Source organism: Lipophrys pholis, assembly GCF_963383615.2.
Source record: "Lipophrys pholis genome assembly, chromosome: 13".
NCBI lineage: Eukaryota > Metazoa > Chordata > Actinopteri > Blenniiformes > Blenniidae > Lipophrys > Lipophrys pholis.
Genome location: NC_137632.1, coordinates 13,042,820 through 13,069,694, shown reverse-complemented (window position 1 = coordinate 13,069,694; position 26,875 = coordinate 13,042,820). Strand labels below are relative to the sequence as shown.

At 42.9% G+C, this 26,875-nt stretch overlaps 1 protein-coding gene across 1 annotated transcript; it reads right to left on the bottom strand.

Annotated features, from left to right (window-relative positions):
* Positions 1-960: 960 nt before the first annotated feature.
* On the bottom strand, positions 961-25,689 carry stk39 (serine threonine kinase 39). Its single transcript, XM_080478037.1, has 18 exons — positions 25,319-25,689; positions 22,973-23,085; positions 22,573-22,681; positions 21,974-22,115; positions 21,598-21,653; positions 20,118-20,227; positions 19,893-19,994; positions 19,398-19,531; positions 19,235-19,283; positions 18,456-18,521; positions 14,846-14,968; positions 14,150-14,179; positions 13,753-13,806; positions 12,916-12,977; positions 5,863-5,915; positions 5,550-5,618; positions 4,987-5,051; positions 961-1,227 (listed from the first exon to the last, which is right to left on the bottom strand). Exons 1-18 carry the CDS (start codon positions 25,422-25,424, stop codon positions 1,153-1,155), a joined length of 1,518 nt encoding a protein of 505 aa, XP_080334163.1. The 5' UTR covers positions 25,425-25,689; the 3' UTR covers positions 961-1,152.
* Between the last annotated feature and the right edge of the window lie 1,186 nt (positions 25,690-26,875).

Below are 26,875 nucleotides of genomic sequence, written 5' to 3'. Positions count from 1 at the left end.
TGCGGGGCTCTGTTGTGTAACGCACATACATTAACATGTCTTGGTGGGCTAAGCATTCGCTTGTCGGGGGGAGGGGGGGGGCGGAATGGGGGGGGGGGGGGGAGATGGCGGGGTTTGTCACACGCTCAGCCCAAAAGTGCAATTCCAGCCTGCCTCGTTAAGTCGACTTACTTCACTTGAACTGTGGCTTCGCTTGGAGTAATACATCGGTGAAATGGTAATCAGCAGGCTGTGCGCTTTGTGTGGTCTCACTCTTTGATTACTTTCTTAGGCACAGAAAAATGAACAAGGCACCTCTAGCATTTTGAAGCAGTAACACTGTCGAGAGCAGCAAATTATACACAGTAGCATCCAGGTCTCGTTTCTTCCGCACGCCCAAGCAAACGCTTCCATTGTTGTTCGCGTGAAACGGGTCTCGACACGGAAATACGATTCATTCTCTTCGCAGACATTCATTGTGTTATTATGAAAATGTGCTTTTCCCCTATAAACGAACTAAATCTTACATTGGGACATGGACCTCAGGGAAACTTCACAAATGAGTGGGTTTGTGAGACGCGAGTCAAAGCAAATTTGTTTTCATTGTGGCAACAAAACAGCGTGAGAGACAAAAAAAAAAAAAAAGATATATATATATATATATATATATATATATATTCTCATTTCAATAAATAATGAGAACTTTACTAAACACAGAGGTAATGTGACCTAAAAATAAAAAATAAAATAAAATAAAAAAGAATAGAAGGAATAAATAAATAAAACATTCGCAGCTACATCTTAATCACCCTCTTTCGCCACCTGAGTACATCTTTTAGGCTCCAGGACGGTCTCTGGATCCCGGTCTGTGCGCTGGGCGGTGGAATGTCATTAAAGTTAAGGGTCAGGGGAGGGTGGGTGGGGGGGGGGGGGGGGGGGGGGGGGGGGGGGGGGGGGGGGGGCAGTGAGCATGGGGTTGGGGGGGGGTCGGAGCTAAAAAGGTGCAGGTCAGGGTGGTGGCGGAGCTCAGCCTCCGGGAAGATGAGAAGGAGCGAGGGAGGATCAGGGAGTGAGTTTCTTGGGGGTGGTGGTGGGGGGGTGGAGGTGTGTTCCTCAGTCTGTCTGCCCTGAACTGACTCCCCCGTCTCACCTGCTGTGGGAATGAAGAGACCATCAGCTAACGCTGAGCTGGGCAAAGCCGATCAACTTCACCTCGTCCGGGATCTCCGTCTCATCACAGCCGGAGACCTGCGCATGTTGGGGGGGAGGGGGGGGGGGGGGGGGGGGGGGGTGAAAGGTCACTCAACTGGACAAAAGCTGACGGACATATAAAAAGTCTTTTCTTGTTCAGACCAACTTACATAGAGACACATCTGTGTACACATTAAATGAGAAGGCAAATTGATGAAACCCTTTCAGCAAAAAAAGATTTAGAAAGCTGGACTATTGACCAAAGACTGACGCCACAGTGTTTCCGTCATGCTTTAAGAGTGGACTGTAAAAGGTGCACATGAATAGGAGCCAAGGCTGCTTTCTTACACAAAATTGAACTATGAGCTGAAGTTTTTTTGCTTTTTCCGGCAGTTTTTTTTTTTAGGAGATTTCTTCCTCTTGATTTGACCAATTAACAGCAGCACAACCTCCATATGGCATCTCCAGAGCATGACAACACCCACGGATGTACAGGACATCACTTATGAACGACATACAGACACATTTCAGATCTGACAACAGATAATATTTTAAACAGGTGAAAGACACGCTATCACACAAACGCTGTGTTTGTTGCGCCGCAACTCTGGACCTCCAGCTGTCACTTTCACCGCTGCTCAGCACATCTGCAGTCACACGTGCAACGGGGAAGTGCACTGAAATCACATTAGTTCTTAATGGAAATGACAAATGTGACCGTAATTGATTCAGCCGATGTTGTGTCCAAAACACAAGCATGAATACTGATAATACTTTGTTCACTATCTGTTGGTAATGCACCAAAAGTGGAATCTGAAAAGGCCAAATACACTAATGCTCGGACATCAGGCCGTGTACTTTACACCATTTACACAGACCTTTGGATTTTCTAAAGGAGAAAGGAAAACAAAAACCAATTCTAACTACTTTGGCTCCGGTTCAAAATAATTAAAAGAATAAACTGTCTGGAAACAAAACTGTCACTGAAGAATGACGGTCAAACTCATTTACAAACCGAACTTGGAACAACAATAGTATTCATTAGTTGTTTCTTGGTTTCCTAGCAAGTGTTGGACCACTAATTGTAAACAGTGACTCTTTAACTTTGTTTGATTTTAACAGTGTTTTAGTTTTGGGTAATAAAAGAAAAGAGGAGAGTGGAAATCCTCCTGAAAGCTACGAGAAGCTGTGGCGAGGTACGGAGCCGGGCGATGAGACCTCAGCCTCGTCCTGCAATCGACTGATTTGTATTAAATATAGATTATAGCTTTCACGACTGCGTTAAATAGGAATAATGAGGGTTGGTTATGCTTTGGCCAATACCTCATCAGTGAGGCGAGTATCATCGCCATGGCTGCAGCGATACATCAGATTACAGAAGCCCGAGATTGGATTACGATCAAATTAGAAATACAATGTTTGGAAGTTTATTTCTTCAAGACTTTCGTCGATGGAACAAAGTAGGTCACATTTGCTGGCCGATAGTATGTCCGCGGCATTACACCCAGCTCTATTATTCACAGTACTTTCAGCATGACGTTGTATTTAGGTCTCAGGTTGATTCCAGCTCAGGTAAATCTTAACGCCACAGAGGCGCTCTCAGTTTGGATCATCTCGCTGTTGCACAACAGTCTCCTCAAGGTCAGTTGAGAGAAGTTTCCAGGGCCGACCAGCCTGCGCGGCGGCCTGACGTTACCTCCATGCAGTACTTTTTGTGATTAACAGTAAGCCTTGAATACGAGCCAGGCCTTATCGCCCAACATCAGTGGCTGACCCCACAGATGCTCTTGTGGCTGAGCCTATCAGCCTATCGATTTTTAGAATAAAATGATTAAGGCGTGGTTGTAAACCAAAACCAAACTAAAGGCGCAGCGTCGATGCTTCTCCCAGCACCTCAGTTCACCTACGAGCTGCTCCCATGCAGATTTGTTTGGATGAAAATACATTCTCCTTCAGATATTCTTAAGAAAGTGTTGAGTGTGAATAGGTGACCTAACACCAGCCGACCGGCGATTCACATCTCATCTGTGTGGGGGCGGGGGGCAGGGCGGGGGGGGTCTGACAGCTGCTCAGTCGTCCAATCAACATGCAGATGCTTTTATTAGAAGTCGGTTTTCCTGAGCTTACAGTTTGTAGTGAGCTCTTGTTCAGTTCAGTCATAAAAGTGCTACAGTGCCACCCACGCCATAAATCCACTGCATAAAGTGTTATGAATTGTTCCCCTCGCGAGGGTAATTATTCTCACTCCCTGGGTTTTGTGGCATCAACCCTCGTAACTCTTCATTTTAGGGAGGCAGAGTTGAGCTGCAGTGAGAGACTTTACGCAGCCTGCAGTGGAGCACAGTCACCATATGGAAAACTAAAGCGTGTCCATATATCTACATGGCGTGTCCGTCCCAGCCGTCACTCTCTAGAGGCTTGTCCACCTGCAAACACAGTCTCGCTGCTGACAAGGCAAACATGGCAGAAAGGTCACTCGGCGGGTCTCAAAGCACAGATGTTGTTTACTCACAACGGCACAAAGTTCAATCACGTATCACTTACATATTCTCACGAAAATCCCTTATGAACCATGTTCTAACAGGTGGCGGAGCTCCTGAGAGACTCCGGAAAAGGACCCACGTAACATCCAGCTAGTCCTTGTCTCATCTAATCCAGGCAGTCGAAGCTGAAGAAGCAGAGGAGGTCTGCTTCGCAAAAATGATCATCAGTGTGCTCGGACTGGGCGACCCCCAGGTGAACTCTGCACAGCACAAATAAACAAACCGGAACCAGCCGTTTCAATTACGATTGAGCAGATTGAATCTTTGCGTCAAACCAGCAGAAAGGGAAACATTGCTGCTGTGGAAATTGTATCTGGGGGCTGAAATTGGGTCTGACCTATTGCACTTTCTGACAAGTCCAAATCTTGTTTTTGCCTCTCCACAATGGAAAAAAAACAAACAAAAAACAAAACCTCCCTGGACATCGTACATATTCAAATAGAAACCAAACCAAACTGTGTTGTGCGTGCTGCATTTTCCCAATGTACGGCTGTTTCAGCCATTTGACCTCGGTCTTGTTTGTTAGAAAACACAGCACGTCACAGAAACCCCTCCTGAACTGGACTTGATTAAAGGAGTTGAGTCAGGATGTGATCGGGGCGCAGCACGCCTTCTATGTTCAAGCTTCGATCGTCTTCCGCCAGGCCAACGGCTCATAACCGGACCAACATCAAACACAGATCACAAACAACTGAAAGGAAATTACCGTATTTGTGTTGGAAGTGTACACTTTTTTATTATGATTTCATACGATCATATTTCATGTTTTAAATCATTTGTTTTTGCTAGAGTACGTGTATATGCACGGTATTTATGTACATTTTTAAATTGCCTTGCATAAGAGAAGTGCTAAACAAATAAACTTGGCTTGCCTCTATTAAGTGTCGCAGCTCAGCATCACATGCATCTCGTAACGAAGCAGAATATGGGCAGACTGAGTCGTGTATAACCTGCCAAATGTTTAGCTTTGTCACATTGGCATTTACAGTGAAAACATATTGGTATTCCATTATTGTACGTCTCTGTGTTTCCGCGTGTCCGCCTCACTTCTGTTAAAAAAAAAAAAATAATTTCTCTGTGTCAAGAGTCTGAAAAATCTTTAGTGAGTGAAGCTGATTCATGCCGAAGCTATTTCTTTCTGGCATTCTTAATATCTCCGGCGCTAACATTCCTCGCCGAACCTTCCATCAACAAGCCCGTTTGCGGCCGGACGCTGTCTGGCACGACGAGCCCCGGCCGGCTGTCGTCAAGCATCAATCACGCAGAAACTCACCAGCTTGAAGGTCAATACTTTGTAGGTAGTGGGGTCGTCTACAATCCTTTGAAGGTTAGCAGCAACTGTAGGAGAAAAGGTCGAGGGAGGGAGAAACGACAATGTATTACTCTGAAAAAAACACGACATAAGACTCTGATTTCTAAGGGGGATAGTTTACTCTGCTTGATCTCTCAACTTAGATCTTTTAGGGAAGATATGACCTCTCCTCCAAACACAGTGAGATCTCTAATGAACAAATTGGAAACCATATTCCCTTCAGTGAATGTTTAATGTTTAGGTTATAATTTCAGAGCTCGCCCGGACTGGACCCGCTGGCTGGCCGGCTTTGGGCCACAGGTCATGTGTTTAACACCCCTTGCTTGACAACAAAGCAGGAATAAATCTAAGTTCATTATCAGCTCTTATTCTTTCTCATGTCCAGTTCCCCCAAATGACATGAATCCATCTCTTATAATAGCTTTTAGATCCAGGGCTTCATGTTTTTAACGGTAATGGTGTATCGTAAATTACTTTTTATATTCCAGCACAATTTTCAAAAATATGGAGGTGGAAAACATTACCAACAACGACATCGTGCCCACTGACGAGACCGGCGGAGAATAGTTCCTGGGAAACGCCATCAGCAGTGTCTTGTGAGAGAAGAACAGGAAAAATAATAACGTTCCACTCAGCAGGTAATTGTGTTATGTGTTGAATTAGATGCTTTCCGGAGCACGGCGCTATTACCCATTACACACGCACACACACGTACACACACACACACACACACACACACACACACACACACACACACACACACACAGCGGTTCTGACAGTGTGTGGATGCTGTCATGAATGAAGGGAAGCATGCTACCCGGTGATTTAGGCTCTTACCTCGTCCAGGAGTGAATTCAAACCGGATGTCATTCAGCTCTTTTTTGGAGTTCCTGGAAAATAAAGAGATGAGTGGGTGTGACTGCTCAAGTGATCCCTGAAAGGTAAAATTTACATTTCTGCCTTTTTTTGTGTGTTTTCTTTCCACATAGACGGAGCAGGGACGTGACTGAGCTGCAGAAAACAGACACGAGTTCATGTCTGAGGAGATGAAAATGTCTGCCGTAAACAAGGAGATGTGATGATGGGGTGGAGGGGTGTCTTTCTGCACACCACCGGCAGTGTTTTAGGAGTTCTGCAGGAATGCGAGCCAAAAACACAACCAGACGTCTACGACACCAAGCAACAAGATGAGGAACACTTCATCTCCAAAGACGAGCGGTCACGTCCGGCTGCGAGCCAAAAAGCATAACTTCTCCAGCCCAGTCCGCAGCGCCAACAGTCCTCACTTCACAACAGACCGACCCCAGACGGTCCATCACTACAACATAAAGTCATCAGGACCTTGTTCCTTTTTGGACCCGACTCTGCACCACTGGAGCAGGCCTCCCGAGAGTCACAAATAAGTTGTCATGCGGTTATTTTGATTCAGTGCTTCTTCGGCGACTGTCATTTTGTCTGTCTATCAGGTTTCTTGCAGCATTTCCAAAATAGATCAGAAACTCTGCCATTCATTCCCTCAAAGGTTTTCCAGCTTTGTTTTTCAGGTGCTTATTTCCCTTTTAGGATTGCATATCTGCTCTGACAGCAGTGCCACGAGTTGAGACACAATGTGTGCTTCATTTAACCGCATCAGACCTGCTGTCTCCAACAAATATTTAGAGATTGAGGCTACTAATGGTGCGTTCATGAAAGCGGGAAGTTCAAACATCTGAGTGTAACGATCATACCTAATAACTTAAGAAGAGCAAGAGCAGCAAATTGAGCGTCTCTTTATATGTCTGGAGTTTCTGTTGTCACAAGAGAAATCGTATTATTCTGACACACTAATACCACGAAGGTGGAAAATAGCCACATTTAAAGGATTAGTCTGTCTTTGTTTGGCAGCTATTAAAACAAAAGCATTGTTTTGAAGTGACGTGTGTAAATATCATTACCAAGGTTCATCTTGTGTTGTCTAACGTGCCTCGTGACTCCACGGAGAAGTGAGACTACTCATATAGGAAGAGTGGAAATTTTCAAATGCACCATTGGAGGACGTACAAACCAGCCACAAAAAGGCCAAACACTCTTTTCATGCATACTTCAGCGCAAATTATCTTACTGGATGATTACTATGTACAGTGTGTAATCACGTGCAATAATTCAATGTCATTTCCAGTGAAAAGTTTACAGTTTTGTTGACTTTATTATTACTTATTATATAATTTCTACAAGGTTGGACATATTTCTTCTCACTCAAAAATGTAAATGCTGTTTTAGTCTCCAACAACGAAGTCATTGCAAAGCCAGTAAAAAAACAACAACAGCTTTTTAGACTCTTTTTCTTTCTTTTTTTTAACTCCAAACAATGCAAGAGAGCTTTGAGTAAAATGTAGGAGGGAATTTGTGAGCTGCAAAACCAAACAGTGGACAGACATTAAAATGCTCTGTGATGCTGAGGAGAAACACAGCACGAGGGTGGTAATTCTCATTTTCACTCTACCAACAAATAGAATTATGATGTTTTCTCAGTGTTTTATTACAGAAAAAAAAAAACCCTCACCAAAATAGCTCCCACAGCAAAGTTAACTAATCGATGACTCTCTGGAATCAATGTAAAGAGAGGCATTGGAATGTGGCACTATGGTAGAATATACGGTTAAAGGCAAAGCAAGAGCGGGGAAATGGTACCGGACATGTGTGTAGTGTAGTTTTTCCACATTCAGAGTTGGATGAAAGTATCAGCAGTCGAACCACTTCTGCTGCTGACATCCACTGAAACATACTGTGTAAAAAGAGGAACTATAACAAATGTTTGGGGGGGAAAACTTCCTGTAGAGTATAAACTCAATTGACAACTGCAGTCAAATGTGAAGAGAAATGTGTACATACATCCTGCCAGTTTCACTTCACTAAGAAACGGAGCCTTCCTGTCGGCGTCTTTGCAACATTCAATTGCGTTCATTTGCATCGCAGGCATCGGGAATCTGTCTTTCACTGTGGCAGGTGGAAGAGATGCTTTCTGGAGCCGACTATGCCAGCCTGACTCCCAAAAAACATCAAAATAAAATGTAAAAAAAGACACCTGCTGGGAGGAGAAGGTTCATTTGGTTTGTATTCAAGGAACATAAATCCCATGGTCGTCACTCAGCCTTCATTCTAAATGAGATTTATATCTCAACACGCCGCAGAACCAAAGTCGTATTTATAGTTAATAGTTAAGTTTGTTAGCAGCAAGTCTCGAGAAATGAAAGTGAAAATCAGGATTTACCGTCCCTTTGTGTCAACCTTACAATTTTTTTTATCTTTTTTTATTTTAGAAATTCATTTAGTGGCAGTAAAAGAAAAAAATTGGAGCAGATGGATGTGAAAAACAACAACACCTCCTTTCCCAGCAGTGGAGGCAGGCGGTGCATGTTGCCAAGGCTGATGAGGCAACATGCATGTCAGATGGATCATAACCCTGCCCCCCCCCCCCAAAAAAAACAAAAAAAAACGCCACAAATCTGCCTCCTCTGTAGAAAGCCCAGAGACGGTTCAGGAAGCATTCTGTCAGAATACACCGGGACCATCTGGGATTAGCCATATATAGCAGACCTTTTGCACTAAACCTCTAAAGCTTTAATGATTCCACAGTTCAAAAGTAAAATCGGGATTTTTCCCTAAAGCACCGTTTGCATATATGAGATTATACTATCACCTCACAGGGCAATTCTGGGTTTATGAGCCAGTTTTCTAAAAAAAAAACAGCAACAAAAAAAAACGATGTATGCAAGTAAAGCGTAGCAATAATGTAGTAGGACTGATTTTCTACCAAAACAAGAACAGGCTGACTTAAAATAGATAAACATAATAAATACAACCGAGCCTGTCTGGTTGCAGAGGCTTCAGCAGAGCCGTGTTTGTCAGAGGTTTTCTGGAGTATTTTTTGAGGAGGAAATGCTGAATATGTTGCACACCACGATGCCAAAGCCAAGAAAACACCCTGCGGTGTAAAAGCTGGATGAGTTTGTTAGACTGTTTTGTTTACGTTCTGTCCTGATTGAATACAAACACGGATGTTAGATGTGGAGAGAGAAAAGTATCAGAGTTCACATTGTAGCCGAAAGGCAAAAAATGTAAAGCAGGTTGAAGAATTGTTTAAAGGCATCAAGGGCAATTCCAGAAAACAAAAATGTGAAACACTTGTTGAATGTTCCACGGCTTTATTTACTAAATAACCCATGAGCCCAGTCTTTACATAAGGGCAACCCAAGGCTCTGGCACCAGCATTTTTACGACGTCAAGAAAGCAGAAATAAAACGAGGAGTTCTATTTCCAATGTTGCTTCGCACTCCGACTACAGACTTTACCAGTGTTCTCGCTTGTGGTGCGTTGTTCTCGTCTCAACTCAGGTTTGGGGGGAAGAAAAAAAAAAAGAGAGAAAAGTTTGCACTCTGCTTTGCTTTGCTTTGCATTCACGCTGACATTTCAAAAGTTGTCAAATAAGTAAACAAAACTGTGCAGCGCCGCCGCTCTGGAACATAAACTTCACAAGACGGCTGCGTGCTGGACTAAATGCAAAAACACTGCATGTTTATTTATTTTCTCTTCCTTTACCACTATCCGACAACTCACCAACGGCTCAGGAGACACATGATGGAGTCAAGTCAAGTGGCGGGAATGTCGCCAATGTGCAAATCAACCACCTTTACAGTCTGCCATCCCGCGTTTACACGAATGAAACTTCCATAGAACTACACCAGTCCTGCTTCATTCTATCGTTAGGGTTCAAGTCACAATGTTGACGGCAGCGATCACCTCAGAGATCCTTTTGATCACAGCAGAACTAACAAGCTCATTGCATCCGTTCTTGAGGTCATAGGTCGCCAGGGCCCATCCCCGCTGACTAGGGACAAAATCAGAGTTCAACCTGAGCAGGTCATCACTCCATCACAAGCAAACCAACATACATACACAGCTCCAGGCAGTTCACTTAATTGGCTAATCTAATGTTAATACTTTTAAACACTGTGGGCGGAGAGTGAAGTCGCAGGAGAAAAAACCCCACAGAAGCAGAGGGAGAACATGCAAACTGAGCTCAGCAGACCAAGCTGGACTGAAACGGGGGAGCCTCTCGCTGTGAGGGGAGAGTTTTCACCAGCCCTGGCTGTTCACATACTCTTTAAAAAAAATTAAAAATCATCGTAGTTACAGCCCGCAGAGAAAGGATGACAACCAAACAGTGAGCAGATTGTAATATGTTCTATGTGCAGAGGAGAAATACAGAACCAAGGTATTCATTTTCAGATTTTATTTTTTTTCAATCAGTCCATCTCCAGTCTTTATTCATACGGCACCTTAGATGTGCTGCCAGTGCGGTATAAAGAAAGCTCACCACAGAAGCTATCGCAGTTCATTATTGAATGAATCTGAATGATCATAATCGCATGATGACGAATGAGTTACCATGAAAAGCAAGGAATGAGAATTGTCTCACTTTGTTTCATTGAGGCCTTGAAATGTGGCTAAGTAGTAAAAGTAAAGTGTCATACAGGAAGGACACTTCAGGAAAACTGTCATGCAGTTAAAAAAAAAAAGAACAAGCGAAGACAAATAGATCAAATAAATGTTTCCTGAGTTCATCCGAATACAGAGCGGGATGAAAGTAGCACCCTATTTTTCCTCACACTCACACACACCATCTTTCTCCTAAATTAAAGGGAAATATTCCAGAAAGCTAAGCTGACACTTTCCGACTTCCAGCTATGCGTCATGAACAAGAGGCTTTAGAAACACAAGGAAATGTCACCTCTTGACTAAACAGCTCAGCGAAAATCAATTTGCATCTGTCCTATTTTGGCTACTTAAGCTCCAGTGACATTGCGCCAGCAGCGAGTCACCATTTGCAGGCGAGCGTCTCCTCCTTAAACTGCTGACGTCGCTACTCTCAAGAGTTCTGGATGCCTTTGGGAAGAAAAATGCAAAAAAAAAAAAAAAACACAACGTGCAAGTTTCAAACAAAATGTTGAAAATAATCCAATCATAGTTGTGCTGCTGCTGCTGTTCCCCTCCCTGCTGCCGTGGAGATGATATTATCATAAACTCATGTTAATCAGCTCGAACTCTCTTCTCAGAGGAGAGGAGACCAATTAGCTGTTTACTTTGTCTCTCGGTTGCTTTCATACCGTCGCCCCATTTAAATCTTGACGTTGTCACAAACATCTTGTTTTTTAACAACAAATTAGTTTCGTAACAATTCCAGTTTTTAATTGACAATTAAGAAGAATGTACAGCGAACGATGCGATCTGGGTTTAGAACAACAATAAAAAGTGATTGACAGCGATAAAACAGCAAAAACGCCGATTATTCAGCCGCCTTCAAAGTACTTGTTTGACGCTCGGCGAGCGGACTGATGTTGGATAAACAAAACTTAGACTTCAGCGGGTGATGGGCCACCCTCATTACTGGTTCCCGTGACTTTTCTCTTCAGCAGTAACTCAGTGATGTTCACACTAAAGATGCCAGTTTGACAGAAAAAACATTTGAAATCTTTAAAAAACACGCGTAAAAACTGCCATAAATTGCATCTGCATGGATATTAACCGAAAAAAGGCTTTGATTTGATCGGCCGACTTGAAAACACGCTTTTATTTTTAATTTTTTTTTGCATTGGCCGCATCGCACGATTCATGAAATCCATAAATATCTCCCACTCTGCCCCCAGAACACAGGAGTGCAGCCAAGGAAAAGCCCGAAATATGAATGCGGCCTCTCATCTTATTAAACCTCCTGTGCTGATTCACTTTGAGGCCCACCAGATAAAAATCTCCTCCGCAAGAAGCAGAAGTCAAATCCATTTTCATTCAGATGTGAATTCTGAAAGCAGACTGAACTAATACCAAATCAAATACTTGAAAAGCCATTCATTTAAAGTCGTAGAAGCATCTGCTTTTCTTATCGTCGGCAGAAACATTTATTTTCCAGTCGCGTCAAATATAAGACAATCTGTAAAGTGTTTTTTTTTTTTTTCTTGTGATGAAGAAAAAAATTGTTATTAATAGATGAGCATGTCGCAGAAGAAAATTGCTTTCCAAACACGTACCTTTTCAAAATTAAAAAATGTATTATTTAATAAATAAAACATTCGGCTTTGGGACTTCGATCTAAAAGGACATCCATCACACGGCTGACAAACCCGAACGACCTGACAGCCAAATGTCACCGTGATACTAAACGCAGTGAATGAGCTTCTGTGTGGGAATTAATTGCTCTGATGCATGACTCCGCAGCGACACATTATGACAACCCTGCTCGGGATTTTTACATTTAATATGCGCTGCGACAAAAGCCGAGGCTGTCAACTCCGAGATCGCATCCGCAGATAATTCATCACATAAGTTGCGAGATGAACGGTTAAAATGAAGATGAGTTAAATAGCAGAGGGCCCGATCAGAGCGCCGCGTATTTGTTTCCATCGCCGGCTTCGGGGAAACGGCCTCGCCACCAGTAAACAGTCAGACGCCACCTGTTACAGCCAGACCACTGTTTTGTCAGTAATTGCACAGAATGAAATGGTTTCCTCTGCTATGCACGGTGCCTGCAGGGGGACCTTCAGATGTCTGTTCAAGCAAAAGTGTGCTCAGCAACCAGCTCATCAGGGAGCTACAGGCAGGCTTTCTGTCCCGAAAAAAAAATGCACAATTGGCTGTCTGTTGCTGCATCTCCTCGCTGTAATTTTCTCTGTTTTTTTTTTTGTCTTCCAAGTGAGGCACACACACATATGGAAAAAAGAAAAAGAAAAAAAGAAACAGCCAATCCCACCAAGAGAGGGAGTCAGTGATGTGAAACACTCCACTGAGCGGACATGCAATGAACTTTTCTTTCGTGTGCCCAATATTCTTGTCTGAAAGGAGAAAAGACAATCTCACCTTAGCCGCAGCACCATGTTCACAGCACCTGGAATGCAGGGTGCATCCTCATATGGTTCAACCTGCGTGACAAAATATCATCTGAGGAAGAGCTTCATCTTGTTCGCTATGCTTTCAAAATCAAACAGGCAAAATTATTCTCACATAAAGCAAAGTATTAGGAGCCGTAAAAAAAAACAAAAAAAGAACATTTAGTCAGACGAAGCCAGACGCGTGTGCAACAGTGAAAGCACACTCGGACAGGCGGTGTTGTGCGTTTTGTACTGACAAACGTCTATTACTGCAGCCGCAGGGAAAGTCGTGAGAGGAAAAGACAAGGAACAATACATGAAGGTGTATTGTGGAAGGGACTGTGGCTGTTATCAATACCAGATTACAAATGGTTTCTTTATGTGGCATGGAATGGATATTAGGGATAAGAAATGACTGCTGAGTCGCTGTCAGAGTTAATTCCTGACTGGGACACGAGACGACACCTCAGACTGTTTTGGCTCATTTTCAAAAATGACAATAGCCTTAGAAAATGGGTTACAATGGCAGTGAGTCTTCAGATGAGATACACCCAGTCACTGAGCTGGCACTGTCAGGCAGGCAGCCATTTACTCTGAGTTATTACTGCTGAGAGCGTCTCTCCTGGAGACCGACATTCTCACATGTGCCCACACACACACACACACACACACACACACACACACACACACACACACACACACACACACACACACACACACACACTCAGAAACGTGTGCACAGACAGAGATGTACACAAACACACAATCAGTGTGGCATCAAGGTCATTGAATCATGACAAATTAGTGCTGCTGCTGAATCCCTCACCTGGGGATGCTGAATAGACAAGCCTTCAATAGGGACATTGTTGGCATTCTCATTCTAGGAGGAACAAAATGAGAGGTATAATTGTGCAAATGCTATTACATCCTTGGTAAATATCAAATCAGAGCTCGTCCCACAAAGAAAACACAGGGAAATAATTAGAAAACAACCAATGAGGAGCTCTTTGTTGATTTTCTCAGACGGGTTTAAACAAGCTCTCGCATGTTTTGAAGAAATTGCATGAAAGTGTGTAGAGATAAACATTCATTAAAGAGTTCATTGATTCTTCAGTAAACATCAGCCTGAGTTGGAAGGTTTACTATGTCTCAATAATAGCATCACTACCAAATGAATTTAATTTCATGTTGAAATATGTGTATGAGAGTTTTGGCTAACTTACATCTTTGGCCTCATCTTTGACCCTTCGTGACTGGAGGAAAAATCAAACACACATTTACAGGTTCAGACACACAGGATGTACAATATCACATCTTTTTGTAATGTGTCCTTTCGTTGTTTTTTTTTTCCATTTTCATACACTGGATGTACAATTCTCTTGTGCTCCATCCAACATGTCAGGTCACACATAGTTTTTCTTTTTTTTGTATTTGAAAAAAAACAACTAATAATAATACAGTTGAAAAAACCAGCAAGCTTGAGATTAATAACTAAAACCGCATCCTTGTAGAGGAGTACTATCAGCATAACTTATCTAAATCATGACTGTTGGGAGAGTAATATTTATTGCATCCAGCATTAAAGCTAGGTGTCATTATCAAAGAGCTCTTTGATCATGGTTGTCTACTTTCTCCTGACTCAAATCCTTCCAGCTCATTACAGCGACCTCATGACAGACTCTGAGATAAGCCATCTGCTATCCCAAAAAAAAAAAAAAAACCCAACCAATCAGAGAGGGAGGGGAGGCACAGTGTCAAAGACAGAGGGGGAAGTTGTATAACAGTTTGATCTCTGGGTTAAACATGACATGCGACACTTTAAAAACCTCACAATTTGAATTTCTGTGCAGACAGAGAGACGGTGTAAATGAATATCTGATAAGAATAGAGAGCGTATACCCCCGTGGAGTCTCACCTACCCTGCCCCGATTCACAGCTGCCTTGCCCTCCTCGCTGCCCTCGTCCAGTTCGTCGTCGCTCCACTCCCAGTCTCCGTCTTCTGTTTTGTGCAAGTGACCACTGGAGCCCGGGACCCTCCTCACCTGAATCGTTACAGCACACGTCCAGCATGTTGAATGTTGAGAAAACCCTTCCCAGTGTCATCATTTGCACATGTACTTTACCCATAATTCCAGTTTATTCTCATACATTCAATTTAAGTCTTTCGGTGATGTACTTTACACTAAACTATACTGTACTAACATACACTTTTAGTTACACTGACCAAAGCATCTCTAATGTCACCTTCAATTGATGGAGACTAAATATTGTCAAAAATGATCTACTTAAAATAACAACTAAACATTTTTCAGGCTACAATGATAGTAATATATGTTGGTCATCATAACAATATCTGGGTTCAGTACAGTGTACAAAAGTAAAAACTCAAAAGAGTTCAGTAAGACGTGAACATGGCTAAAAAGCAAGTGGTAAAAAAAAAAACTGCAAACGTCTCCATAAGGGCAAAACAGATACCATAAGTAGAGCAGAAGGTTTTGGTGAAGTCTGTTATTTGTAGTAGCTCCACAGGAAAAGCTGGTAAGTGAAGCAACACGTGCCTAATCGAGCGTTGTGAGATAATATATGGGAGCGCCAGTGTTACAGAAGAGACAGCGCACACGCACAAACACACACAACTTGAAGCCACTAGTGACAGGGTCACGTCAATCCGCCAGCTCGAGACCAAGGGAAAGTTAAAGAAGCAACTACCCGTCTGCTGGCGTCAGGTTTATTTTCCGAACCTGACATTGAATCAAGGCTCCCCCAGTTCTGCTCAGGGTCCTTGAGCAAAACAGACACAGATCAATGCACTCAGCAGCCACGCATGACTGCCTGACCGACATTCACTCAAGTTAAAAAAAAAAAAAAACACCTCTCAGAATCACATGTAGGGAAATATACATGAGTGAAACCTGGCATGGGAAACAGCATGGGAGAATGTTGCTTTTCTTAACAGTCTGAACCTGCAGCATATTCTGCCCTCTTTTGTGATACGAGGCTTCAGAAAGCAACCAAGCAGAACTCAATCAGTATTCCAATTCCAGCTCACCATTTGTGCACCAGACCATTCATTAGCGCTCCATAAAAAAGTCCTTTTCTAATTTGCCACTTCTTATTACACAGAAAATCAATAGTTCAAACCCACACTGGTTGTCGGTCACTAATGTCTAATCTTTAAACATAAAGCCTGCAATTTTCTCCTCAAGTGTGCTTTATCTGGAGTGTCAGGATGCCCTCTGCTGGCGGTTCAACCTTGACTCTATACCAGCGCTCCTCAACCCTTCAGTGACCACAAGACAAGTTTCTGTCACTTTCCAGTTTCCCCCAAATCCAATTTAAGTCACGCCGCACCTTTCACCTTTAACGTGAGGCTGACGTGGCTTAAAAAGTTTTATGTATCGTTTTGACAATCGAAAATTAATTTCATTACATTTTCAGCTGTTTTTAATTCTGATTTTAGTGGTTCCCCCCTTGTTTTTTATTTTATTTTTTAGAAATTTTCTTTCACAATTTTGACAGCTTAATAACAATTCTGTCTTTCTTCAAAGCGGTTCTGCATGTTTCTCACTCTTTTTTAAGCTTTTCTTTTTAGTATTTCTAGTCATTTGGGGTTTTTTCTCCCCATTTATGGTGATTTAAGCTTTTTACCATTTTAGTTTGGGTTTTTTTTTTCTGCCCTTTTAGCCTTTTTTTGGACTTCATGTAGTCACTGCAGAAGAGCTAAAGAGCCACATGTGGCTCCAGAGCCGCAGGTTGCAGACCGCTGCTTTATACCAAACAGATTTTTTTTTTTCACATTGATATTTGAGAAAGACGAAAAGGCTCAAGCCAGAACAAATCCCTGTTTGTTAGAACTCCAAAGCAATTTCCTTTATTCCTCATTACCCACTTTAATTCAGACTTCCTCCTTCCATTCATGACGTAAAGCATTCGTATAAAATTACTTTATTGGTGACAGAATCTGCCATCTCCTTTTCATTCGCTGGGGAATGTCAAAGGAGAGGCCAGATCCCTTTTAAAACTTTGTTTTAAAGACGTCGAGCTGTGTGGCTTTTACGCTCCCGAGCTTCGCCGGCGCTCGTTTCCATGGAGCAGAGTCTCGTGTGTTTACCATGACGACAAAACACCCGGACAGGACAAACCAACAGAAGAAGAATACCGAGAAACAAGAGGTGCAACAGGACTGAGGGCAAAAAATACTGCACGTCGCAGAGGTCAAGAAAGCTAATGCAGTTGTTTATAGCGAGGAGGTGCACTCCAGGGTTAGGAAGTAATTATACAAGAACTGAGAGAGGGAGGCCACTGTCGGCTGGGTATGAGGAGGTCATAACACCCTGGGACGACAGCGTTTCTGCAGTATTGCTTGTCTCTGCAAGCTTTGGGGAATGTTGCTGAGTTCATAATGTAAATGCGTCTGTAGGTCAAATCAGCACAAAACAACAAGGACACCAGATCTGCAGCTCACACAGTTTCTCATCTGAAGCGATCGGGAGAATCAAACATTACTCGGACTACATTTTGCTGCACACAGCATATCACTCCTAAAACAGAACTCCACACATAAAAACCCAAGTGTATTTACTACAGTAAGTACTCACTAATTGTGATCTTCATTTTGGGCTAAATGTCCTCCACAGTATTTGGACTCTCCTTTGTAAAAAGGTCATTTGAAAAGTGATATAATTTGATTCTATCTGCTCTTATCAGCACGCTATGCAAATCCTAAATACAGTTACTCATTTAAGATCTAATCTGGGATCATTTGCGATTACTGTAAGTGCAGACCGAGTCAGAATCTGGCAGCAGGGATGTACTGGAGTCACAGAACTCACTCTCAGACTTCTTCATTTCTCTTTTCGCTGTAGGTATCCTTTTTTTGTTCTTTGTTATGGCTGTTACCTGCCTGCAGTTCCCACATCCCACTCCAACAAAACCCCAACAACATCGTGCCACGCCCCCATAGTTCCCTCCCGCTCTATTGACACCCGGCTCTGCTTGTGCGTAATTAGAACGTCATACGGCGCGATGGCAGGGTTGTTTACTATGTCCTCCATTTAACCCGAACCGTGTCGGTGAATTTCCACCAACTCTGCTCGGCGACTCTGCCTTCTGGCAACGGCCCTCTTGTTCCCGCTTCTGTCCCGGCCGTCCGCCGTGCCTGAAAACTGCACTTCCTCAAGGTAAACTGGGACCAGCTTCACGTTAACACTTCATTTAATCGTGCTTTCCTTTTCATGTGACACACACACACACACAGAGAGAGCTGCACTCAGGAGCCACTGACGCAAGCCTGAGTAGCCGATGTCCCGCTTGACTCTAATGTCGCGGCGGCCCATATTTGCGCATAAGGGTGGCCATAAAGTGTTTGAGGTGCTGAAGAAAGTCAGAATGCATAGCTTGTGTTGACTGTAAATGCACCACTCCGGCGGAGGGAGAGACACTTCAGTCGGTCCCCGCTCTCCGCCATAATTTGTTTCATGTTTAGTCAATAACCAAGTTATTTTACAGAGAATGTTTCTGTAAACATACCTTCTTCGCTCGCTGGGAAATCTTTGGTGCGCGACACAAAAGCTTTTCAACCAGATATTCTTTGTTCTGAAGGACAAATGAGAAAACAAATCATGATACAATTAATAAACAGAACGAAACAAATCGGCATGTAAGGATGAGAAAGGAAAACTTCAAGTTGTGGTTTTTTTTCATTGACGAGTGGATGAGTGGATGATAATTACACTAATCGGCTTCTTGATATGATTTTAAGACGCTCACAACTTTTTACATAGTTGTTTTTGTCTCTAAAAAAAGCTTGAGATCATTATAATTATATAAAAAAGTCAAATGTCCAGGAGGTAGGAAAGATGCTCGGCGCCCCCTCGCTTGCCTCTAAGAAATGCCGCAGACCTTTCTGATGGCAGATTTGACACCAACATCACAATGACGCCAAATATCGGCAGAAAAAAAAGAAAGAAAGTGTCACATAACATATTTTCTTTGACAAGTGCAAATGTACTTTTTACAGCCTCCGGGCAGATAAAGCCTCGAGCCCCCCTGTGACCTCTGACGCACCCAAGGGGGGGGGTCCTGGACCCCAGGTCAGGAACCACTGCTCCAGAATGTCTGCCTGCATCCTTGTGGACTTTTTATGCTCTGGGTTGTTTGATGTATAACCACCATGAACCAACAAAACGTACTGAACATACACACTGAGAGCCGGAGGCGGCACGAGGCCACAAACAACAACATTAACAACAAACGCAAACAAAGAAGGTGAACCAAATATTTCAGACGGGAAAAAAAAAAAACAATACCTTGGCCTTTTGGAAGAATTTGCACTTCAAAAGCTCTGCGGCTGTTGGCCTGAAAATTCAGAAAAAAAAAAAAGAAGTAGTGAGAAAACCCCAGAACAAAGAAGTTCATCAGAATCTGATGATATTTTCTACATCAGCAGTAGATATGTGGGAGGCGGCTAACCTTTTGGCAGGATCCTTCTGAAGGCACATAGTTATTAGCTTTCTAAATGATTTGCCATATTTCTTGAGCAATTCCTTGTCCTCAATGCCTGTCTCGAGAGTGGGCGGATCGTTCTGTAGGGTGAGCATTAAAACCTGAAAGGACGGGAGAGAGCGGTCAGCGCGGCCCACGCAGCAACCCGGCGAGCCAATGAGAAGAAGACACTCAAAGTAGGAAATGAAAGGAAAAGTGAAGGCCAACATCGTTTTGTTTTTCAAACTAAACTGGTTCCCTCTTTCAAGCGTTTTTGTTTCAAATCGACAGCAAAAAAAAAAAAAAAAGCGAGTTAAAACATTTAGCGACAAACTGGTTTTGTTGATAATGCTGGATTGTCAAAGAATCAAGTCACTTTAGAAGGAAACAGATTTTACAGCAACAGTTTTGATCTTTTCAATGCCGCTCGAGCAAGAAGAAGATCGCCCACAGTTTGAATGAAAGGAGAGACTTGTGACTCACCTTCATGGGAGGGTAGCGGTGGTACGGCGCCGACCCTGTTGCCAACTCTATGGCCGTGATCCCGAAACTCCAAATATCTGCTTTGAAATCGTAGCCTCGAACCTGCAGACATAGATTTACAATTTTTGACGAGATGAAGACGCGACTCCGCGCCAAGAGCTCAGGTAAACACAATTCCCCACATTACGAGGAGATATACCGTGTCTGGATATGAAAAAGACTCACCTGCTCCATCACTTCTGGCGCCATCCAGCAGGGCGTGCCCACAAAGGTCTTTCGAACTTTGTTTCTGGTCATGTCACCCCCTGTGGCCAGAAATGAGCTCACTCCAAAATCTGGTAGAGAATGGAAGAAGGGTGAAAAAAAAGTTAACATTTGAGTCAAGAACATTGAAGAGTTTAATCACAATATGATGATGGGGGGAAAAAAAGAGCTCATTTAAAATTGCATTGTCAGCACAATAAGTGTTATTTAAGTATCTTTATCTGCTCTATTGTCATTTTGTTTTCACTCACTATATCTTTAATTCTGACATCATTTCTGATTATATTTCCACCTGCACTTTAATTTGCTCCTCCTTTAGGATACTCGGCCTCTGTAACACTCTGCTTCGTTCACCTGAATCCAGGTCACTGCTCTGTGATATCGATCAGAACAATCATTTTGTATCACTTCAATAAAAGCTGTTCGTGGGTTTTTTTCTTCTCCTGAATGACCTCTCACTAATGAAGTGTTAACCATGCCTTTGCTATGTTTAAGTGGCCTAACAAACTGTGACAGCGATCGGGTCAGCCTCCGGACTGCAGCTCGGCAATTTCTGACTGGGTGAATAGAAGGAAACACGGTGCCAAAGACTGAAGAAGTGGAATTGTCAGCAAACCGCAAGCGACTTTCACTGGCAATTATCCTCAATAAAACACAGTATCAACAATTACATACTCCATTCAGGCAATTACAAAAGGCCCACACCTCGGCTGTCTGTCTCAATGCAGCAGAAAGCCTTCCTCGCAGTGAAAAGAAAATGAAGTGGTTTAACCTCCAGCACCAAAGTTTCTTTTACTTTTTGTAACACGTGTCTGCCTTCACAGCTGGCTTCCCCCCCCCCCCCCCCCCCCCCCCCCCCCCCCCCCCCCTGCAGATCATTTTATAGATCACAGCTCTTTAAAACAATAGCTTCATCTAAAAGCATTCGGACTGCATCCGGCTCTAACGGCTGAAACACGTACATCTCCATTAAGGTTTTAATGATTTCCATGGTGTGATTAAATGACCTTCACTGGGCGACAACCGTCTTTAAGCAGCACAAACACCTCCACGCATCAATAACAGGCATTTTGACTCCTTTTCCCCCCGATTCAGTGACATGAGAAGAATGTGTGTATGTATGAGCCATGGTGCACGTCATCGGGAAAGTGGAACTGATGCAACAGGCGGCAATTAACCCGAACTAACAAAGGAAAGTGGTTCATTAACCTGCTTTATTGAAGTCAGAAAAAGAGCAGGCTGATTCAATAAGAACTATATGAAGCCTCATCGAAGAGCATGTACAATGGTAGAAAAAACAAAACAAAACACAATGTACACATATGAATTTACTCTACATTAACTGATAAAACCTGGGAATTAATTCCACCTGTTAGGCAAGGATGCGTTTGTAATTTCAAGTGTTTGTCACAACACGACCGCACAAACACGTTCAACAAACCTGCAATCTGTACAGATCCATCTTCTCCCAGTAGTATGTTCCCAGCTTTCACATCCCTGAGGACAACAAAACGCTGTCAAACGCGAGTCATGTGGAGCGAGATTGATTCTCCCATTGATTCTTCGTAGAGTCCAGCTGACCCTCACCATCAAGGACTCTACCCTGAGGCCTGAATCAAGATTGAACCGGACTCTGTGACCTTGAAATCCAGGAAACTGTACGGATACAACCACTGAGCCGCAGCCCTTCTTTAGGCAAGTTCCAACAGTTTTATCCAACAAACTAACAACGTTTAATTTTCTTCCATTGGTATACTCAGGGTTTTGTCTTTACATAATGACTAAATGATTAATTTTCAGTGAGAGAGAGACACTACCTGTGGATCTGTCCATTTCTGTGCAGATAGTCCAGTCCCTCAAGAACTTCTTTTAATATCGAGGCAATAATAGGTTCATCTAAAGCTGCTCGACTTTTGTCCTCTTCTTTATTTGTGTGCTTAATTATATCCAGCATTGAGCCTGAAAAGACACAAAAGAAAATATATATATATATATATTTTTCACAAGGCAATGAGAAATGAATCAGCACAACATTGTTTTATGACCCGTACAAACATTAGACACTATTAATCACAAACAGGAGCCATGAAGATAAAAGAAGAGGAACGTTATTGCAGCAGGCTTTATAAAATACGGGGTGATAAAGTAGTTTGCCCTGTTGCTTCATGGCAATAAAATCTGGGTTGAACTGTGGCAGGTGCTTCTCTGTGTGGAGTTTGCATGTTGTTTTTATTTTCTGTATATGCATGGATTTGCTCCTATATTTTGGCTTCCTACAAAAAAAAGCAAGCTTTTTTTCAGTTGGTTGTTATCCGTAGAAACATTACGGGTGAGTGTGCGTGTCTTTCTCTGTGTTTGCAGAGTGATGGACTGGTGATTCGCTCCACTATTTGAATTCTGACCAGGCGACGCTTACCTCCACTCAGAAGCTTCATGACTAACCACAGTTCATCTTTCACAACAAAGGAGGTGTAGTAGGTCACAACATTGGGATGGCTGCACTGGCTCATGGCTTGGATTTCTTTCTGTTGGTTTGACACAAATGATGGGAAATTTTACTTTTCATCTTCTTTTTTTTTTTGTAATAATCTGCAACAAACCAGCAGGGAAAAGTAGTAGATTTATACACTCCTCAGCAGGAGGACCTTTACAGCAAAAATGCCCATCATTACAATCTGGACCGCATTATTAGATACCGAGTTGTCAGATACAAGGAGACAATCACACTATGGATCACAGGGAGAGTAGTGACATAGCATTAGAGGCCGGGACACAAACACTCGGCTGAGAAAATAACCCCTATTTATTGTACTCACCAATAGCTCATCCATGCTGGTCTGGCATTTTTCCAGGTTGATTCTCTTTATGGCCACGCGCTCCTGTCTGGGGGTGCACAAGGCGGCCTGCACCACAGCTGTGGCCCCGCTGCCTGGAATCACAGCCACAACAGAGCGATGAAAAAAAAATGAAGAGGGGGGCACCAAGAGGGACTCACATCGCACACAGCTGGATGAGTCCTGAAATTCACTCTGTGGATTCACGTTTGTCTGTCCTGCTCTCTGTGCGTGTGTGTGTGTGTGTGTGTGTGTGTGTGTGTGTGTGTGTGTGTGTGTGTGTGTGTGTGTGTGTGTGTGTGTGTGTGTGTGTGTGTGTGCGTGTGTGTGTTCAGATCGTCTTTCATATGTGTCCCGTGAAACGTCTAAACAAGATGAGCCCAACTTTATATGGAGAGGGAAGTTTTGTTTGTTTTTGTTATTGCCAACATGACGAGCTGTTCACTTGGCTCTTTACAAATCAGGCCACGGCTGAGGGGGGGGGGGGTGGGGAGTTGTTCACACTGAGACACTGTGACACAACAACACACGGCCTGCAAAGTGTTCGCAGCAGATAAGGCAAAGTAGAATACGCGAGAAATCCGACTGCTCGCCACCTGATTATGAGTACAGAGAGGGGTGGTCTCAGTAAGTCATCACAGTCAGCGGCGCACAGCTGTGCTGCTGGTTCTTATCACTACTGACATGACCTTTCAGCTCATCTGCACAACACAGAAATCTGCCAAAAATATTCACAACTTCCTTTTACACCTCGCAGTACAAAAGGAAATTACTCCAGATGTTTTAGATCGTATCGGGCTTTTTATCAGCGCAGTTCAACATTAACAAAGTGAAAATATCCTTACCAATAACTTTACATTTTGAACTTTGTCGTCCTTGAAATGCAGGGAAATTGGAAATGCCAACAGCTGCCATGACCAAGCTTAACGTGAGCTCTACACTGGAATAAAATAAACATTCAATAGCCGCTGCACTGAATGTGTGCACTTTTATATATGAGGTAGGCTTGACAAGGACACCAGTGAGCATGTCTTGGTTAATTTAAAGCTGCTGAGGGAGTACGAACTGAAACACTTCATCAATATCGTATTAGTGTCAAACCCTTAATCCTTTAAGTAGTTTATCAGGAATGAAATGCTACTTTCAGACTTTCCACATTAACAACTCAGTACTTTTCCTCAATGAGTGTAACTTCAATTTGTTGGGTAGTTTCTGTGTTAATAGTCAAACAAACATGCCATCATGACCGTCTTGGGTTTGATTGTATTTTTTTACTAATTAATACATGAAAATACAGAATGAATATATAAAGTAATAGTTAGTTACTCCCCCAAAAGGTTGTTTTTATGGCAATCCACTATTTATGCTGATTTCACATTCAATACATAAACATCAAAACATAGTAGTAATTAGTAGTAGTACCAAGGGTGGGTGTAAATTACAAACATACAACGCTGTAAATAACTAGTATTTCTTTAGTATTTGTATTTTGAAAGTAATTTAACTCATGCATCAATAGAATTTGCAACAGGTGACCGACCAACCGGTTTACTTTTAATTATTACTTAATAAATACACATGTTTATATTTTACAGGAGCAAATTGAATTGAGAGCCTGGTACCAACAAAACAATGAAATGTGGCTAAAAAGTAGTTTTACAAATGGGTACTTTCAGTTGAAAAGTAAAGTCACAGTAGTTGAGTAGGAATCTACAGAGCTTCCTTTGATTTGAATTAACTTTTTTTCACCCTCTGTTAACATGTGTACCATGTCACCACTAGGGCTACTTAGCACGATCATACAAAACATGTATGTTATTTATTACATTTCAATTGTAGCTTCTATTCCTGTGTAGAACAGGAGTGATCCAATACTTTTCAGTCATGGTCACCTTGCAGCTGTCACTGCAGTACCGTTGACATTATTCTAATAATCGATACTGTTGACAGCTGTGGCACTCTTAGGAGGAGTACAAGTGTTTCTGTCTCCACTTCTGCCCGGCACATGGAGGTTTTTCACACAGCCATCTGTGATTTCAGCTCATAAACTGGACCCGAGCCATGACACTTGCAGTGGCTCTCTGAGAGAAATTAAAACACACGGTACTTATTGAGGGTGACATTTCCACAGACTCTCCGCAGCAGGCGAGGTTTGATCCGCACCACGTCTCTATGAGTCTGTTGAACATCCGCATTGGAAACTCGTTGCGGGAGGCTGCTGCATGTGAAAAACGCCGGTAGGCCCCGGGCCGTCTCTCCCAGCTGATCGGCAGCCGCGGGGCGCCTGTCAGCCTCCGGCCCGGAGCCCGCCGCCTCCCCGGTACTCACCGATCACTTCCTGCAGCTGGTAAGACTCCCGGGTGATCGGCCAGCTGGCCGTCTGCGCCGGTTGCGGGTGAAGGACCGGAGCCGTGGAGTCGCCTTGATCCGCCATGATGATGATGATGATGGGAGTGATGATGATGATGATGGTGGTGGTGATGATGATGCGGCTAGTTAGCGGCCTCTCTCCCGGACTGACGGCAGAGAGACGCTGGGAGGACGAGAGGAGAGAGAGGAAGAGAGGGAGGGAGACTAAACTGACCTCACCTCCTTCGGTGCGAGTGTCAGCTGGCAGCTGCAGCAGGAGAACTGCTCAGCAGCAGCTCAACCCGGAAAATAACGGACTGCACACACACGCTCGCTCGCGCGCGCGCAGCGCAGCGCACATGAGGGGGGGGGGATACAGCGTGACAGGCGACACTTTTTTATTTTTTTCAAATACATCCAGGAAGACCTTATTTAAAATGACTGTAAACACACACAGGCAGATTGTACATAAAATATATGTTTATTAATACGTAACACTTTGACTATGTAAAAACAAAGTGTATTTGTGGGTTGCCGTAGCTGCTTTGTGTTAGTTCTTCGGTTTGACACGTATATGTCACATGCAGTCAAACTGCACATGGTGTTATCATCTGTTGTCCAGCAGGGGGCAGTACGACATCTCAGTTATAGACATGATTTTAGTCTGTTTTTGCTTTTTCCCCCATATAATCTTTTTTTTTTTTGTCGTCCATCCACTTTACAAACAATTGCTATTAATAGATATATGACTCTTACTACAGCCGGTTTTGATGTAACCATGAATGTGTCTGCCCTAGAATAGAGTACACTTTATTAACCCCCAGAGAAAAATTCTTACAAATTCTGGTTCCTTATTTGTTTGGTTCAAAATATTTAAAAGAGGTTAGTTTTGTTTCTGTTTTTTTTTTTATGTTGTTTTGTGTGTGTGTGTGTGTGGGGGGGGGGGGGGGGGGGGGGGGGGGGTTAGCCGGTTTAACAACTACGTATTTTGTCAGTCTCTTGTCATATTTAAAATTCTGAATAGATTTTGTCATTTAATGTATGCGTGTCTTGTTTTAAACATTTCATTTCTTAATAACATTGCAATCCTCCAAAACGGCAACAATCATATTATTATTATTATTATTATTATTATTATTATTATTATTATTATTATTGTTATAACAACACATCCCCATGGTGAGCGCAAAAATACTCATCCAAAACAACTTTATTAGTATAGCACAGCCAAAACAAGTCAAACAATATAACAAATGGGTGAAATATATATCCAGACAAAAGTTTGGATACACCCTCACACCTTCTCATTCCATGTTTTTTTTTCTCGATGAATTACATTGTAGATTCTCACTGAAAAAACTGAATTAACACGGAATTGTGTGCGTGTGTGTGTGTGTGTGTGTGTGTGTGTGTGTGTGTGTGTGTGTGTGTGTGTGTGTGTGTGTGTGTGTGTGTGTGTGTGTGTGTGTGTGTGTGTGTGTGCGTGTAAGTTATTTATAGGACGACAAAAGCCGAGTACTACATCAGGTCTGTCAG

Coding starts and splice junctions, on each gene's coding strand:
- stk39 (XM_080478037.1), bottom strand. CDS start 25,424: ATGGCGGATCAAGGCGACTCCACGGCTCCGGTCCTTCACCCGCAACCG. Junction 19,995..20,117: donor CGCCAGAAGTGATGGAGCAG/GTGAGTCTTTTT, acceptor CTATGTCTGCAG/GTTCGAGGCTACGATTTCAA. Junction 19,532..19,892: donor ACCGCTACCCTCCCATGAAG/GTGAGTCACAAG, acceptor CCGTCCTTTCAG/GTTTTAATGCTCACCCTACA.